At 41.0% G+C, this 15,000-nt stretch overlaps 1 protein-coding gene across 1 annotated transcript in view; it reads right to left on the bottom strand.

Moving 5' to 3' along the window:
* LOC138948410 (prion-like-(Q/N-rich) domain-bearing protein 25) overlaps nt 1-15,000 on the bottom strand; it is a 47,259-nt gene that overhangs the window by 23,149 nt on the left and 9,110 nt on the right. Inside the window, exons 3-6 of the mRNA XM_070319946.1 lie at nt 13,758-13,832; nt 10,132-10,215; nt 3,120-3,200; nt 1,842-1,931 (exon numbers count right to left, since the gene is read on the bottom strand). Of these exons, the coding sequence (XP_070176047.1) occupies nt 1,842-1,931; nt 3,120-3,200; nt 10,132-10,215; nt 13,758-13,832 (330 nt within the window). The remainder of the gene's footprint in view (nt 1-1,841; nt 1,932-3,119; nt 3,201-10,131; nt 10,216-13,757; nt 13,833-15,000) is intronic.

Genomic DNA, 15,000 nt, shown 5'->3' with positions numbered 1-15,000 from the left:
CTACCGATTGGGGACGAAATTGACCCCATCTGCTCATCCAGCACCGATGGCAACGACGTTAATGTCAGCGTCTTCGAAGGTTGTGAAGACACGTCTTGTCCTGATGATATCAAGCAAAGGCTGGACAGTATCAGGCAGCTGTCCACTGTCATGAAAGACACAGTTTCAGAGAACATCACTCAGGCGCAAGACAGACAGAAACGTGACTACGAAGAGCGCCACGGCCAAAAGCGAATGTTTGTGGTGGATGAGCAGGTACTTCTGTGGAATCTGCGTCGCGCGGATAGGAAAGGGGGGAAAATGAAGGCTCCGTGGCAAGGTCCCTATGTGGTACATGCTGTCAATCAAAATCAGACTTACATTTTGAAAACCCCTGACGGCACAATCTTAAAGCAAGCAGTACATGGCGTTAATCTAAAGCCGTACAAAGCTGCAAACGACTGCGGTCCACAAACTTCAATGAATACTGGTGCCAGTGTTCCGCAGAGTTCATCGACTGACGACGCCAACATTTTCGACACTTCCTGCAGTGCCAGTGCTAGTGTTCCCAAGAGTTCATCGTCTGATTACGTCAACATCAATCAGCAGTTGATGCAAGACGGGAAAGGTGAATTGTGCTCAAGCAAGAGAAAGCGACAGAACAGAGCCGAACCTGTTTATGACTCTTCCAAACGGGTGAAACCTGACCGTTCATCAGAACCACACATTGTTAGGGTTGACCCTGCGCCTCCAAAGCAGTTTACCCCAACGAACTCCACATGGAGAAGACTGAAATGCAAGACTCTGGGGTTAGCCGCACCTAAAAGAATGCCCTTCAGACCGAAAACGAAAGTGGGTGCTCCGCGTCAAACAGAAACAATTATTGGTGACGGGAACTGTTTTTTCAGAGCGCTAAGCCTGGAGGTCGCAGGGTCTCAAGATTTTCATGAAAAGATCCGACGCGCAGTTATAGAAACCATCAAACACAACGAAGACATTTTGGGCCGTTATATTGGTATGGACACAGAAGAATACCTCAGATCGAGAAAGATGGCAGCAAATGGTATCTGGGCTACGGAAACAGAGCTCATGGCAGCTGCCATGTACCTGAACACCACGATCAGCGTGTATACTCAAAGGTGGCTCGATCACAACCCTGACAACAGAGCTGAAACCCAAGAGAGAATGTATTTGGTGAACCTCTGTGCGCACAGGGTTGTTCCATGCGAGTGTTAAACGTGTTCTCAAAGAATTTTAATCATTTTTGTTTGCAAGTGCACACTTAAACTAGAGCAGTCTTTTTTCCCTGGGGTAGTGTTAATTTCCTTGGCGTAGTCATTTTTACCTGGGTGAAGGAGTGTAATCTTCCTAGGATAATAACACTCCCAGTGATATTTTACTGGGGGAAAAACACTGTTGTAGTGTTTTTTTCCTGCAGTGTTATTTCCCGACTACACCGGCACCTTGCAACTCGGACAAAGAGCATTAGGACAATAGCATTAGGACAATAGCATTAGGACAATAGCATTATGACAATAGCATTAGGACAATAGCATTAGGACAATAGCATTAGGACAATAGCAGTGAGCCTTGCTTCCTGGAGTGCACGGCCCTCCTCGCAGTAAGCAGACAAGATCACTTGGGAGTTGCGCATTATTTTTAGACACGACTGGTTTATTGTTGCTGTTGTTGTTGTTGTTTTTGTTGTTTTTGTTGGTTTTGTTGGTTGTGGTGATGGTGGTGGTGGTTTGTGTGTGTGTGTGTGTGTGTGCGTGCGTGTGTGTGTGTGCGTGTGTGTGTGTGTGTGTGTGTGTGTGTGTGTGTGTGTGTGTGTGCGTGTGTGTGTGTGTGTGTGTACTTACTGCAATTTTCACCATCGCAGGTGAGTGTGGTTGGGTCACAGAACGTGGTCTTCTCAGAGCAAGCACTGCCTGCTTTTGTGACCTTTGTCCCTGGAGAGCAAGCAAGTATGATTCAGAAATAGTTCATTTTAACAAAATATCATTTGATTTGAAATGTTCAACTTGAGTTTGATACGGGGATGCCTGCAACAGAGGGAATAGCTATAAAACATTGTCTCTGTAGGGACAGGTCTTATCATTTCAAAGTCAGGATTTTTGGCGCTCTTGAAACTATTTGCTTTTTCGTCTGACACTAAGTCTTTTGAAAAGTGAACTGGTTCAAAACATTTTAAGTCAATGCATTCGATGTTAAAATGATGTAAATAGATTTGAATATGAACAGTGCTGTGAGACACAAGTTGCTACAGGTTGTAATCGCAATGGCAGCGCTGGTTCGCATGACAATGACAGCATTGGCTGTAAAAGCTGTGCCAGAGCTGTTTGTAACAGCAAAAGGGAAGCCCATATTCTATAACTATAGCATAGTTGGTTGTAACAGCTGTGATGGGACTATACTTGTAACAGCTATGGGGGAGCTGATTCCAATGACATTGGCAGTGTTGGTTGTAACAGCTATGGGGGAGCTGGTTCCAATGACATTGGCAGTGTTGGTTGTAACAGCTATGGGGGAGCTGATTCCAATGACATTGGCAGTGTTGGTTGTAACAGCTATGGGGGAGCTGGTTCTAATGACAATGCCAGGGTTGGTTGTAACAGCTATGGGGGAGCTGATTCCAATGACATTGGCAGTGTTGGTTGTAACAGCTATGGGGGAGCTGGTTCCAATGACATTGGCAGTGTTGGTTGTAACAGCTATGGGGGAGCTGATTCCAATGACATTGGCAGTGTTGGTTGTAACAGCTATGGGGGAGCTGGTTCTAATGACAATGCCAGGGTTGGTTGTAACAGCTATGGGGGAGCTGATTTTAAAAGCAATGTGGTATTTTACCTCATAAACGGTGTACTCGCCTTTGGCTTGTGATTCTGAAAATGTACTAGCCAGAGAGCAAACTTTCCTAGCCAAACCAACAATTTGTTTCAGCAACTTGACTCGCATTTGGCGTCTAGATGAACATTTCTACTCGTCACTTTCAGGCCTGAAATGTAGTGGGGCTTATATGATCACCCAATACCTCAGCTGACCTTATCTCACACACCAAAACCGTGGCATGTGCTAGTGATCAGAAACACGCCATTTGATTGAAGCTCTCTCGACAAGCACACGTGACGGGTACTTACTGCATGTCGAGTCTGTGGTGTCACAGTCGGTATCTGTCACACAGTTGATGCTACCCTCACAACTTTCTCCTAGATTCGCCACTGCAAAAAACAACAACACCTTAACAATTTAAAAAATAGAAACTACATGTATTGGAAAGTTACACACATGCAAAGGGTTCAAACAGGCGAGCAATTTTGTTTTGTTTCTTCGTTTCCTGAAATGAGTTAATGTATTTATTCTGCCATCATGCTAACCTTTGTTTTGTAATTACTATGATTGCCTAAAATAAGCATTATATGCTTGAGTATGTCATCATCCATGCATTGTTCTTATCATGATTAAAATTGAATAAAGTTTTGTTTAAACCAAACAGGCGAGCACGCATTAGCGCGTAATTCCAAAACACCTTTGTCGTGTTTGATTGACTGAGAGGGAGCCGAGTTTCTGTCTTTTTCTCCTCGTCTCAAGCGCCCTTTTGTTTGCTAATACAACTTGGTTGTGGGTAAGTGGGTAGAACAAGGAGAGAAGAACACAAAGTATTTTCTCAACCTTGAAAAAACCAGAGCAAATGCGAAGATAATGGACAGTATACAGTGTGTATCTGGGCAAGTGATAACTGACCAGCGTGAAATTCTGAACGCACAAAACAATTACTATGCTGATTTGTACAAAAAAAGAGTAAACGTTGAAAACATGGATGAGAAGGTGGATCAGTTTTTCTCTGATGTGACAACATTACAGATTTCAGATTTGCAGAGAAATGAGTGTGAAGGGTTAATAACTGAGGCCGAAGCTCTCGCTGCACTTGAACAAATGAAGTCTGGATTGGACCCTGGGATTGATGGTATTACACTCTACAGGGGACGGACACGCAATTTACTGTAGAATTTTTTCAAGTGTTTTGGACCCGCATCAGAACATTGTTAATCGCGTCTTTTAATGCAAGTTTTAACGATGAAAAATTGTCTTCCACGCAGCGCAAAGCTGTCATTACCCTAATACACAAGGGACAGGAGTTGCCTAAAAATTAGTTGAAGAATTGGAGACCCATTTCCCTTGCAAACAGCGATTATAAACTGATAGCCAAATGTTTGGCAAAAAGGTCAGGAAGTTATTGGTGATATTGTTCAGAAACATCAAGTCGGATATATTAAAGGCAAAAAAGTGTCTACCATATTGGGGTTAATTGATGATGTAATCGAACAGTCACACGAGTTAAATCAACCTAGTCTAGTAGTCGCAATTGACTGTGTTCAAGCGTTTGATAGTATTTCAACATAGTTTATTATAAAAGCCTTTTAAAAATTCGGGTTTGGATCAGAATTTGTTCAATGGGTGAATGTGTATGAACGACACGGTTAGCTCTGTGCAATATTGTGGATGCTTGTCTGATTGTTTTGATGTGAAAGCCGGGATTTGTAAAGGGTGCCCGTTTTCATGTCTGGCCTTTGTACTGGCCATTGCATTGTTAATGTTGACATCGAAAACGAGACAGAGTAGACGTATTAGAGGAATTTCGTTATGGAATAATGTTAATATTGCAACCGTTATTAAAATTGCTCTGTATGCAGACGATATCACCCTTTCTTTAAAGGATGAAATCGATATGTATTATGCACTTCAAATAATGAATGACTTTTCTGGCTTTTCAGGTTCACGGATACATAAGATACAGTCTGAGGCGATGTGGTTGGGTAGTAGGCCAGGAAACATTGTGATGAAACATTTTATAAGTTTGTTTGGAAGAAAATGTTGAAGATTTTGGGTGCATAGTTTTGTAATGATCAGAGTGATTCTTTGATGGAAGATAATTGGATTGGAAGGATACGGAATAATAAGCGATTGGTTTGCGCATGAAAGAAGCGAAATCTGAGCATTTTAGGGAAAATATGTATTGTGAAAACGTTATTAATTTCACAATGTGTGTATATTATGCAAGCGTTTGTATCACCTGACTGTGTTTTGAATGAAGCGAATACGTTATTGCTTAGATTTTTGTGGCGAAAAAGATATTGTAATCAGAAGGCCTTTGAAAAGGTGAACAGAAACGTTTTATGTTTTGAAATTGAAAAATGTGGCCTAAAAAGGATCGATATTAGGCAAATGCAATTTTCTTTTTTTATTACAATGGGTTTTACAACTGAGTACATCAAATGAAAATAATAATTGGAGTTTCACCCCAAAAATTATGTACAGTGGTCGCCGCTTAATAAAGCCACTTCTGGACCGACGAAAAATGGCTTTAATAAGCGGCGGATTTATTAACCGGCGGTCCAGGAATACGTCATTTTCGAAAGAAAAAAAAATCTTCTCTTTTGTTTACGTCACTCAGTCACTTTCTTTCGTCATTTACACTTGTTTGAATCTAAACAAAACTTCACGAAGGATGTGGAACTTTTGTTTTAATTATGTACATGTACGTGTACTTTGATCACTTCGGTACATCAATAATTTCACTGTCACCGTCACGAATCATTACTCGGCAGAGAAGAACGATTTTATGAGTGTTTGTTTGTTGGTCGTCTTCCACATCAGAACAAAATAATGTGAGTTTTAGTCACAAACTACGTGATTTCTCTGAGAAAACTGGCTTTAATAAGCGGCGGGTTGGTTTTATTAACCGGCTTTTTCTAATACATAAGATATAGTGAAAAATCCGGACCGTCTGAAATCGGCTTTTATAAGCGGCTGGCTCTATTAACCGCGGTTTTATTAAGCGGCGTCCACTGTATTTGTTTTTGGAAAGCATTTTGAATGTTTTTTATCGAATGTAAAAAGTGCAAGACTTAAAGGGTTGGACCTAGTGAAATCGCACTTTTGCAAAGCGGTGTTAAAGTATTAGCTGGATAATAACCACTGTGATCGTGGTACAGTCGGACCGACTTTATTATGGAATAATGCATGCATAATATGTATAGTGGCAAAGTTTTATTTTATGAAAGTTGGATACAGCGAGGTGTATTGGTATTAACTGATATTGTACGTTCGGGAGACATATATTATCATACCAAGGGTATAATTATGTGATTTGATTGGAAATTCGCCAAACCGAATTCTTGAGTATAATGTTGTAAAATCTGCTGTATTGTCATTTATGAGGGAAAATGTTGTAAATATGAATGATTATGTTTGTGATTCCATACCCCTGTTTAACGGCAAAAATGTGTCAAGTGCCCGAGAATATAGGAAAAAGATATTATTTGATATAAAAACAAATGTACCATGTTCTGGAGGATTTTGGAAGAGAAAGCTAGCTAAATGTAAAAATTGATGAACGGTTTTGAATAGTTGATGCCTATCAATCTACACACAAAAACGGGATTAAGAGTTTTACACTGGAAAATTATGCACAACATTTATCCGACCAACATTCTCCTGTGTAAAATGAAAATAACAGAAACTAATAAGTGTAATTATTGTTTTGATGTAATAGATTTCATTGAACACTTCTTTTTTGAATGCCCAGTTGTATACAGATTTTGGAAGTTTATTGAAGAATTTATTTGTTTGTACTTTGGAAATTAGATTGTTTTGAAAGTTAGTGATGTTTTATTTGGTATACATTTTGTAATGGTGAAAAAGACAACTATGTATAAATTAAATCACCTTATCTTCATTGGAAAGATGTGCGTTAGTATATATATTAAAAAAATCGTTTTTACTGTTGGAAAGTATTTTTAATAGGTAGTTACAGATAAGAAAACCGCAACACGGTGGCCTAGTGGTAAGGCGCCCGCCCAGTGAGCGGGAGGTCGTGGGTTAGAACCCAGCTAGGCCGGGTCATACCTAAGACTTTAAAATTGGCAATCTAGTGGCTGCTCCGCCTGGCGTCTGGCATTATGGGGTTAGTGCATGCTAGGACTGGTTGGTCCGGTGTCAGAATAATGTGACTGGGTGAGACATGAAGCCTGTGCTGCGACTTCTGTCTTGTGTGTGGCGCACGTTAAATGTCAAAGCAACACCGCCCTGCTTTCACCATTCGTGGTCGACTGGGCGTTAAGCAAACAAACAAACAAAACAATACAGATAAGAAGCATTTTTGTGTGAGTGTTCGAGGAACAAAAAAACCACACGTTTATAAACTTAGCTTGTTGTACTCTATAAGCTGTATTTAATTCATTGTAAGCGATATTGTTATTTGTAGTTACCGTAAAGTACCTTGTAAGCGCCCACCCCCCCAGTGCACCAATTCCGACCCAAAGTAGGGGGTGGGCGCTTACTAGGTACTACACCCTATGCACGAGCAGTTTTCAGTAAGAAATGTGATCTTTGATCACTTCGTAATCATATCTTCTTTCTTTTTTCATCTTCCATTGTTTTTCTTGTTCGTATTGTCATTAGAAGAGCTTAGGGAGACAAATGTCGTCGCATCCTTTTCTTGTCTGCAGAGGTGCCGCTGTCGGCCGCACTGTGTCTCTGTTTCCCTTGAACAAGGGGTACGTCTTCTGGATATGGGCAGCAGTCTATTTTACTTGGCCAAATACTATTTTCGGCAGAAAGAGAAAGAGAGAGAGAGAGAGAGAGAGAGAGAGAGAGAGAGAGAGAGAGAGAGAGATCAGAGAGAGATCAGAGAGAGAGATCAGAGAGAGAGAGAGAGAGAGATGATCACAGAGAGATCAGAGAGAGAGATTAGAGAGAGAGAGAGAGATCAGAGAGAGAGAGAGAGATCAGAGAGAGAGAGAGATCAGAGAGAGAGAGAGAGATCAGAGAGAGAGAGAGTTCAGAGAGAGAGAGATCAGAGAGAGAGAGAGATAAATCAGAGAGAGAGAGATCAGAGAGAGAGAGAGATAAATCAGAGAGAGAGAGATTAGAGAGAGAGATAAATCAGAGAGAGAGAGAGAGAGAGAGATCAGAGAGAGAGAGAGAGAGAGAGATAAATCAGAGAGAGATCTTCTGATCTTCTGACGCGACGACCGCGTAATGTAACTTTCGCTTCTTCTTTTCCTGTCCGGCCTGGTGACGTAACAGGGTATAGTGATTCTCTCGCCATTCTCGTATCCTTTTTCTATCTACCCCAAACTCACTTGCTGTTTGCGACATATTTCCATTGGCGTTATTATCCAAATAGTCAAGAGCTGACAGCTTAAATGCAACTTACGGTGTACGATTTGATCCGCGGCATCTGGTAATTATTGACTTGCACAGGCGTTTAGATCCAAGGCGTGCAGACACACGTGATAGGGTTTGCAAGAAAGGGAAATCATTCACAAAACTAGCAGATCAAGTGCGGAATTTTTATTTCCCCTGATTTCAATGGTGTAAAGTGGGGGGTGGGCGCATACTCGATACTGGGCGCTTACAAGGTACTTTACGGTAATTGAGTAAAATAACCTGGACCATAAAAAAAGAAAATAGGAAGAAAATAAGAGAAAGAAAAACAACTTGGCTGAATCGCTTCATAACTTTGACATTTGTAGGGCCTAATATGGACCACTGTCTAATTTGGACCACCCATGTTCTGACAAACGAATGGTGCTAGAGCGCTTAAACAAATGCCATTCGCTGTATTCACTCTCTATGAATAACATGTAAATGTCAAAACAGTTCCAGAAACACACACATTAAAACCGTTAGCCTTTTTTTTAATATATTTTTTAATCTTTTTGCACTGTTGGCATGCGTTCACTCTAAACTTGACTCCTAAAACGGACTCGTTTTGGTCCACAGCTAAAAATGTTATCACATACACATGAATATACGACAGCTAAAACTGTATTTGTAACATTTTAGCAGTGTTGACCCCGAGTTTCTACTGCAAAAAAATAAAAATAGCAACATCTCAAAGAAAAGCTAAAGGCTATTTTCATTAATTCACAAAGAAGCTTGCTGAAAATAACCTCTGACTAGCTCTCGAGATTTCAACAAAATACATCAAATACTCTTCTTTTCCTGGAAGTTGATAATTTTATATAAATTTTCACTCTGTTTTTGGCTCACGTAAGTGTAGCCTATGCGATGCTAACTTTTGTCTGTCTGTGCGTGCGTGCGTGCGTGCGTGCGTGTGTGATAGAAACTTTAACATTTCGTCATTTGAAGACGTTACACGCACGTATGTGCTTGCGTGTGTATGTCTGTGGTAGAAACTTTAACATTTCGTCATTTGAAGACGTCACATTATGGCGTAAGAGGGTTAGACGTCACGCGAAGGAATTACTGAAAGTCTCGGTCATTGTTACTTTGAGCGGGCCGAGACTAGTTGGCAGTCGTGTCGCAGGTATTGTTGACTCTCTCTCTCTCTCTCTCTCTCTCTCTCTCTCTCTCTCTCTCTCTCTCTCTCTCTCTCTCTCTCTCTCTCTCTCTCTCTCTCTCTCTCTCTCAACTTGAGGCCCTTCAAGCGTTATTAGAGGGAGAGAGAGAGAGAGAGAGGAGAGAGAGAGAGAGAGAGAGAGAGAGAGAGAGAGAGAGAGAGAGAATGAGAGAGAAAGAGAGAGAACAATGAAAACAACATTCTTGTTACTGATTACAAATCATGATATGTATTTCTATGAGTGCATGAAAGAGAATTCAAAAATAATAATAAAAAAGTGCAACAGTTGTCACTTTGTGTTGAATAAACAATAGATCCAGAGGAGCGAATTACTGTGTGGTTGTGATTACTTTGACACGTGCTTTCTGTAGGCCTACATGCAACTTTTACCGTGACCGTGATTTGCCACTGGTGTTCGTGATCGTGAAAACAAAAATCAAGGTAACTGTGATCGTGAAAGCTAAAATTTCCCTTCCCGTGATCGTGATGATACCCCCCCTTTGGGGCCCTCAGTGTGTGCTTGTGTAGTTTTGTAAGTGCATGTTTGTTTGTTTGTTTGTGCACGTGCGTGTGTGTGTGTGTGTGTATGTGTGTGTGAGGTATTAAAGGCGAAAGAAAGTGCACGTGAGCATCTCATCGCCGAACACTCGCCCGTGATTGACCTGTGCAGGGCAAACTTAGATTTTTGCTGAATGTCTATCAAAGCTAATTTGCTCTAATTAGGCCAAAAAGGCAACTTAAGAGAGAACCAATCCAAAGCACAAAATCAAACATCTACTTACCGCATTTCGTGTTTTCGCAGGTGGCAGTTGACACACAAAGCGTTGTACCAGAATCGGTACAATCGGATGTTCCTGCATTCTTCTCTGAAACAACAGACAAAAAGCAATATCTGCAATACATGCCGTGGAAGCTTCTCATAGAGTTTAACACACACACACACACACACACACACACACACACACACACACACTCACACACACACACACACACACACACACACACTCACACACACACATACACACACACACACACATACATACACACACACACCAGACCCTCATCTCGATTACCGGTCAACGTTAAAACATTTTGTCAAAACTTGGCTAAATGTAAAAACCAGGTGCAATTCGCGATTTTTGGCGAAGTATATAAAATGGCGGCCCCAAAAGTCAAGTTGGCATACCCTTCACTCGTTTCAATCGCTCATTGCAAGTACACTGATGACAGGCTAACAAATCAACGTGCATTTAAAAGATAAATGATTCAGCAATCGAAATCTTATCATCACATTGGGTAACCCAAAACATATATTTTTGGCAAAGCATACAAAAGGGCGGCCCTAAAAGTCAGCATTCTAAATTGTATTATCACATTTGGTAAAGAAAAGAAGTCGATTTTTTTTCTAAATAATAATAATAATAATAATAAATGAGCATTTATATAGCGCAACATCATAACTTTACAATTATGCTCTTTGCGCTTGACACATTTAAAATTCAAACACAGTTATACAAGCATTTACATCTACATTCATAGTCAGCAACGCTTGATTAAAAGCATACACCATCAAACATACATTACAACAGATTCTTCCACTAATTAAGTAATAAAAACATGAATAAAATAGGTAGTAAAAACAAGGAAATACCAGCTGAATACCCTTAATCAAACAGAACATGTTATTAATCCTGAAAAACAGCCCTAAATGTGTATACACATTATCACATTATCACTAAAACAACAAATACACTACATGTAGCCTACTGATGGACTGAGAAAACAAAATCAGGGGTTGTATTTCTTGAAGAGGTGCGTTTTAAGTGCTCGTTTGAATGCTTGGGGTGACTGAGAGTGGCGGATGTGAAAGGGGAGAGAATTCCAGTGTGTGGGTGCGCAGAAAGTAAAAGTGCGTTGTCCGTATGTTTTGGTTTTGGTGTGTGGAATGGTGAGGATGCGACAGTCAGAAGAGGCACGGAGTTGTCTTGCTGGAGAATAGACGGTGAGGAGTTCAGAGAAGTAAGCAGGAGACGAGCCAGAAAAGAAGTTAAAGCAGAGGGTGGACAGTTTGTAGTCAATGCGGGCTTGAATAGGTAACCAGTGCAGTGTGTGAAGAAGTGGTGTTGCGTGATCTCGTTTTCGTGCTTTCAGAATGAGGCGTGCTGCCGAGTTTTGGACTTTTTGTAGTTTATGCAGGAGATACAGAGGACAGCCAGAGAGAAGAGAGTTGCAGTAGTCGAGTTTAGAAAGAACAAAGGCACAGACAAGAGTGTTAGTTGTTTGAGAGGAGAGTGTGTGGCGAATGGTGCTGATCTTACGAAGCTCAAAATAAGCTGCTCTACAGACTAAAGATATATGTTTGTTAAGGGTCATGTCAGATGAAAGGGTGAATCCAAGGTTTCTAGCTGATGGGGAGAATAGAATGTCGGTGTCGCCAACTTGAACAGAAACGGGTTGGGGAGAGGGAAATGTAGTGTTCTTCTTTTTGCACAGTAAGACTTCTGTCTTATCATCATTCAGCTTAAGTTTGTTATCGATCATCCAAGATTTAACATCAGTGATGCATGTCTGAATGGTCTGGATGGCGGAATGTGTCTCTGCAGGGGGACTGGGTTTATACAGTTGGGTGTCATCAGCAAAAGACTGATTTAAGACAGAATGGTTTTGAATCAGTGTGGAGAGGGGCTTAGTGTACATGATGAAAAGGATGGGACCGAGTACTGAACCTTGAGGAACGCCGAAAGAAAGTGGGGCTGGAGCAGACATCTGGCCATCGACAAGCACAGCCTGAGTCCTGCCAATGAGATAGGACTCGAGCCATGCCAGCGGTGGACCGGAGATGCCGTACAGAGTCTGAAGTCTATGGAGAAGCGTGACATGATCAATCGTGTCGAACGCTGCAGAAAGGTCAAGTAGGGTAAGCACTGACACATCACCACCATCCAGAGCAGACAGAATGTCACTGATTACTTTAAGTAGGGCTGTCTCAGTACAATGAGAAGGGCGATAAGCGGACTGAGAGTGCGAGATCAAATCATGGGTGTTCAAATATGACAACAGCTGCTTCAAAACTACCTTTTCAAAAACTTTGCACAAGAATGATAAATTAGATACAGGACGATAGTTTTTCAAAATATTGACATCAAGACTAGGTTTTTTGAGAAGTGGTTTGACAAGTGCAGTTTTGAACAATGATGGAAAAACACCAGATAACAGGCTATCATTGACAATTTGAGTAAGAGTTGGCAAAAACACATCAAGATTCTCAAAGAGCAGTGGTGTGGGTATGGCATCAAGTGGACAAGTTGTTGGTTTTGACTTCAGAATAATGGATTTAAGGTCTTTTTCACTGATTGGCTGAAATGATGTAAAAGAACAATCAGTGGGAACATCAACATGACTGGAGGAAGCAGAATGTGCACCCATCTGATCAAGTTCAGAACGAATATCTGAAACCTTCTTGATAAAATATTCACTAAATACATCTGGCAGCTGACTAGCGGGGAAAACAGTGGGAAGTGGGGATACCTTACTGCAGCCGGTCAACCGGCTGCAAATATCGAACAGCTTTTTGCTTGAATCGCAGGCAATAATCTGGGTTTGGAGGAAGGTTGTCTTTGCTGCGTGTACTGACTTAGTTACAATGTCCTTTGCTCCTTGAAATATTTGTTTATGAACAGTAAGACCAGTCTTGAGATACCTACGCTCAGCACGCCTACGGTCACATTTGGCATCACGCAGTTCGACACAGATATCGGAATACCACGGTGCGGACTTGGACGGACGGACAGGGCGACGTGAAACGGGGGCATGGACATCAAGAGCAGCACGAAGTGTGGCATCAAGTTGGTCAGCAGTGCCCACTTCAATCTGTATCCTTGTCAAATAAAGTTCTGTTCTCTCTATCCCTTTTCTCCTCTCTTTCCGCCTTTCTTTTCATTCCTCTCTCTCTGCACTCTTTCTTTTCTTTTCCACCGCCACCCCTATATCTCCCCCCCTCCTCTCTCTCTCTCTCTCTCTCTCTTTCTGAATTATACAGTGTGTGCTTGTGTAGTTTTGTAAGTGCATGTTTGTTTGTTTGTTTGTTTGTTTACGTGCGTGTGTGTGTGTGTGTATGTGTGTGTGTGTGTGTGTGTGTGTATGTGTGTGTGTGTGTGTGTGTACTTGTTTTTCTATCAGGTATTAAACAATGCTGTCTATTTTTGTGTGTTTAATTTGGTGCACGTCAGTGGGGCGACAGACGTATTTTAATTCTACTTCCTGTTCTCGTGGGTAGACTCCAGCCTTAATTGGAATCCGTCGTGTGCCTCTCTCAGCCAGGAGTAATCCCCTAATGGTTTTACCGTGAGGGTGAAGACCAAAACGTATCATCGTCTCTCTCAGCAAAACACACGAGACGGGTACTTACTGCATGTCGTGTCTTCGCACGTGGCGCCTGTCACACAGTCGATGGTATCCGAACAAGTTTGTCCTAAATTCGCCACTGCAAAACAACAAAACAAAACAAAACAGATTTACCAATAGAAGCTAATTACGAATGTTACACATACATGCAAAAACGTGCGTACGCACAAACGTGCACTTGCGCCTGCAATCAAAAAGTACCTTTGTAGTCTGTTTTTACATTGGGCCAATTTCGACTAAATGTATTCCGGCAGACTAGGAACACATGTGGATTTCTGTCTATGCTTCCCTCTGCTCCCTGCTCTCTCTCTCTCTCTCTCTCTCTCTCCTCTCTCTCTCTCTCTCTCTCTCTCTCTCTCTCTCTCTCTCTCTCTCTCTCTCTCTCTCTCTCTCTCTCTCTCTCTCTCTCTCTCTCTATTTCAAAGGGCAACCAGTCACTCAGTCACTATTTCAAAGGGCAACCAACAGGTATGGTTCCAGTAAATTCATTCCACCTCGCCCTCGACTAGATTTGTACAAGTCTAGTCTTGCATTCTCCGGATCTTCAGTATGGAATTCGCTTCCAACTGTACTTAAACATATTCCATCAGTCAAGGCCTTTAAAAAACAAACACACAGACATTTGTTCGAAGTCTGATTCAAAGTGAAACAGTTATTGTAACATTGTGGCAATTCGTAAATTGGTTTATTCCGATATCTTAAACCACCCTAATTTAATCAATACATAAACGTTATCTTATAGCTTCACATGTATATTAGCATGCGTGTATGCAATTTATGCATGGAAAAAGATACGGGATACGATTCTCTTTTTATGATTGTTGTTTTTCTACACTTGACTTGCTATTTGTTTGCTTGCTGTTGTTGTTTTTATTCAGGACCTCATGTTCTTATTGAACGTAACTTTGCACTCATTATTATCATTATTATTATTTTATTGTTATTAATCTTATTACCATGAAATCATCATCATTGCCTTCATTGCTATTATCATTGTTACTTTTGCTATCTTTATACTTCATAGTTTTTATTTAGTTAATCTATAACTTTTGATTTGCTTTTGAATGTTACTTATTACCATATGTATGTTTCGTCAAATTCGTAGTGTCCATATACTCTTTTCATGTGTTGTTTTGTTCTCGTCTTTGTTTGCAAGGACAGATTGTAAGACTAGGCAATGCCTAAAATCTCCATCCTTCTGTAATAAAGTTTAATCAATCAATTAATCAATCAATCTCTCTCTCTCT

This window comes from Littorina saxatilis, linkage group LG15 (assembly GCF_037325665.1).
Source record: "Littorina saxatilis isolate snail1 linkage group LG15, US_GU_Lsax_2.0, whole genome shotgun sequence".
Taxonomy (NCBI): domain Eukaryota; kingdom Metazoa; phylum Mollusca; class Gastropoda; order Littorinimorpha; family Littorinidae; genus Littorina; species Littorina saxatilis.
The sequence above is the reverse complement of the archived record's forward strand: the minus strand, read 5'-3'. Positions and strand labels throughout refer to the sequence as shown.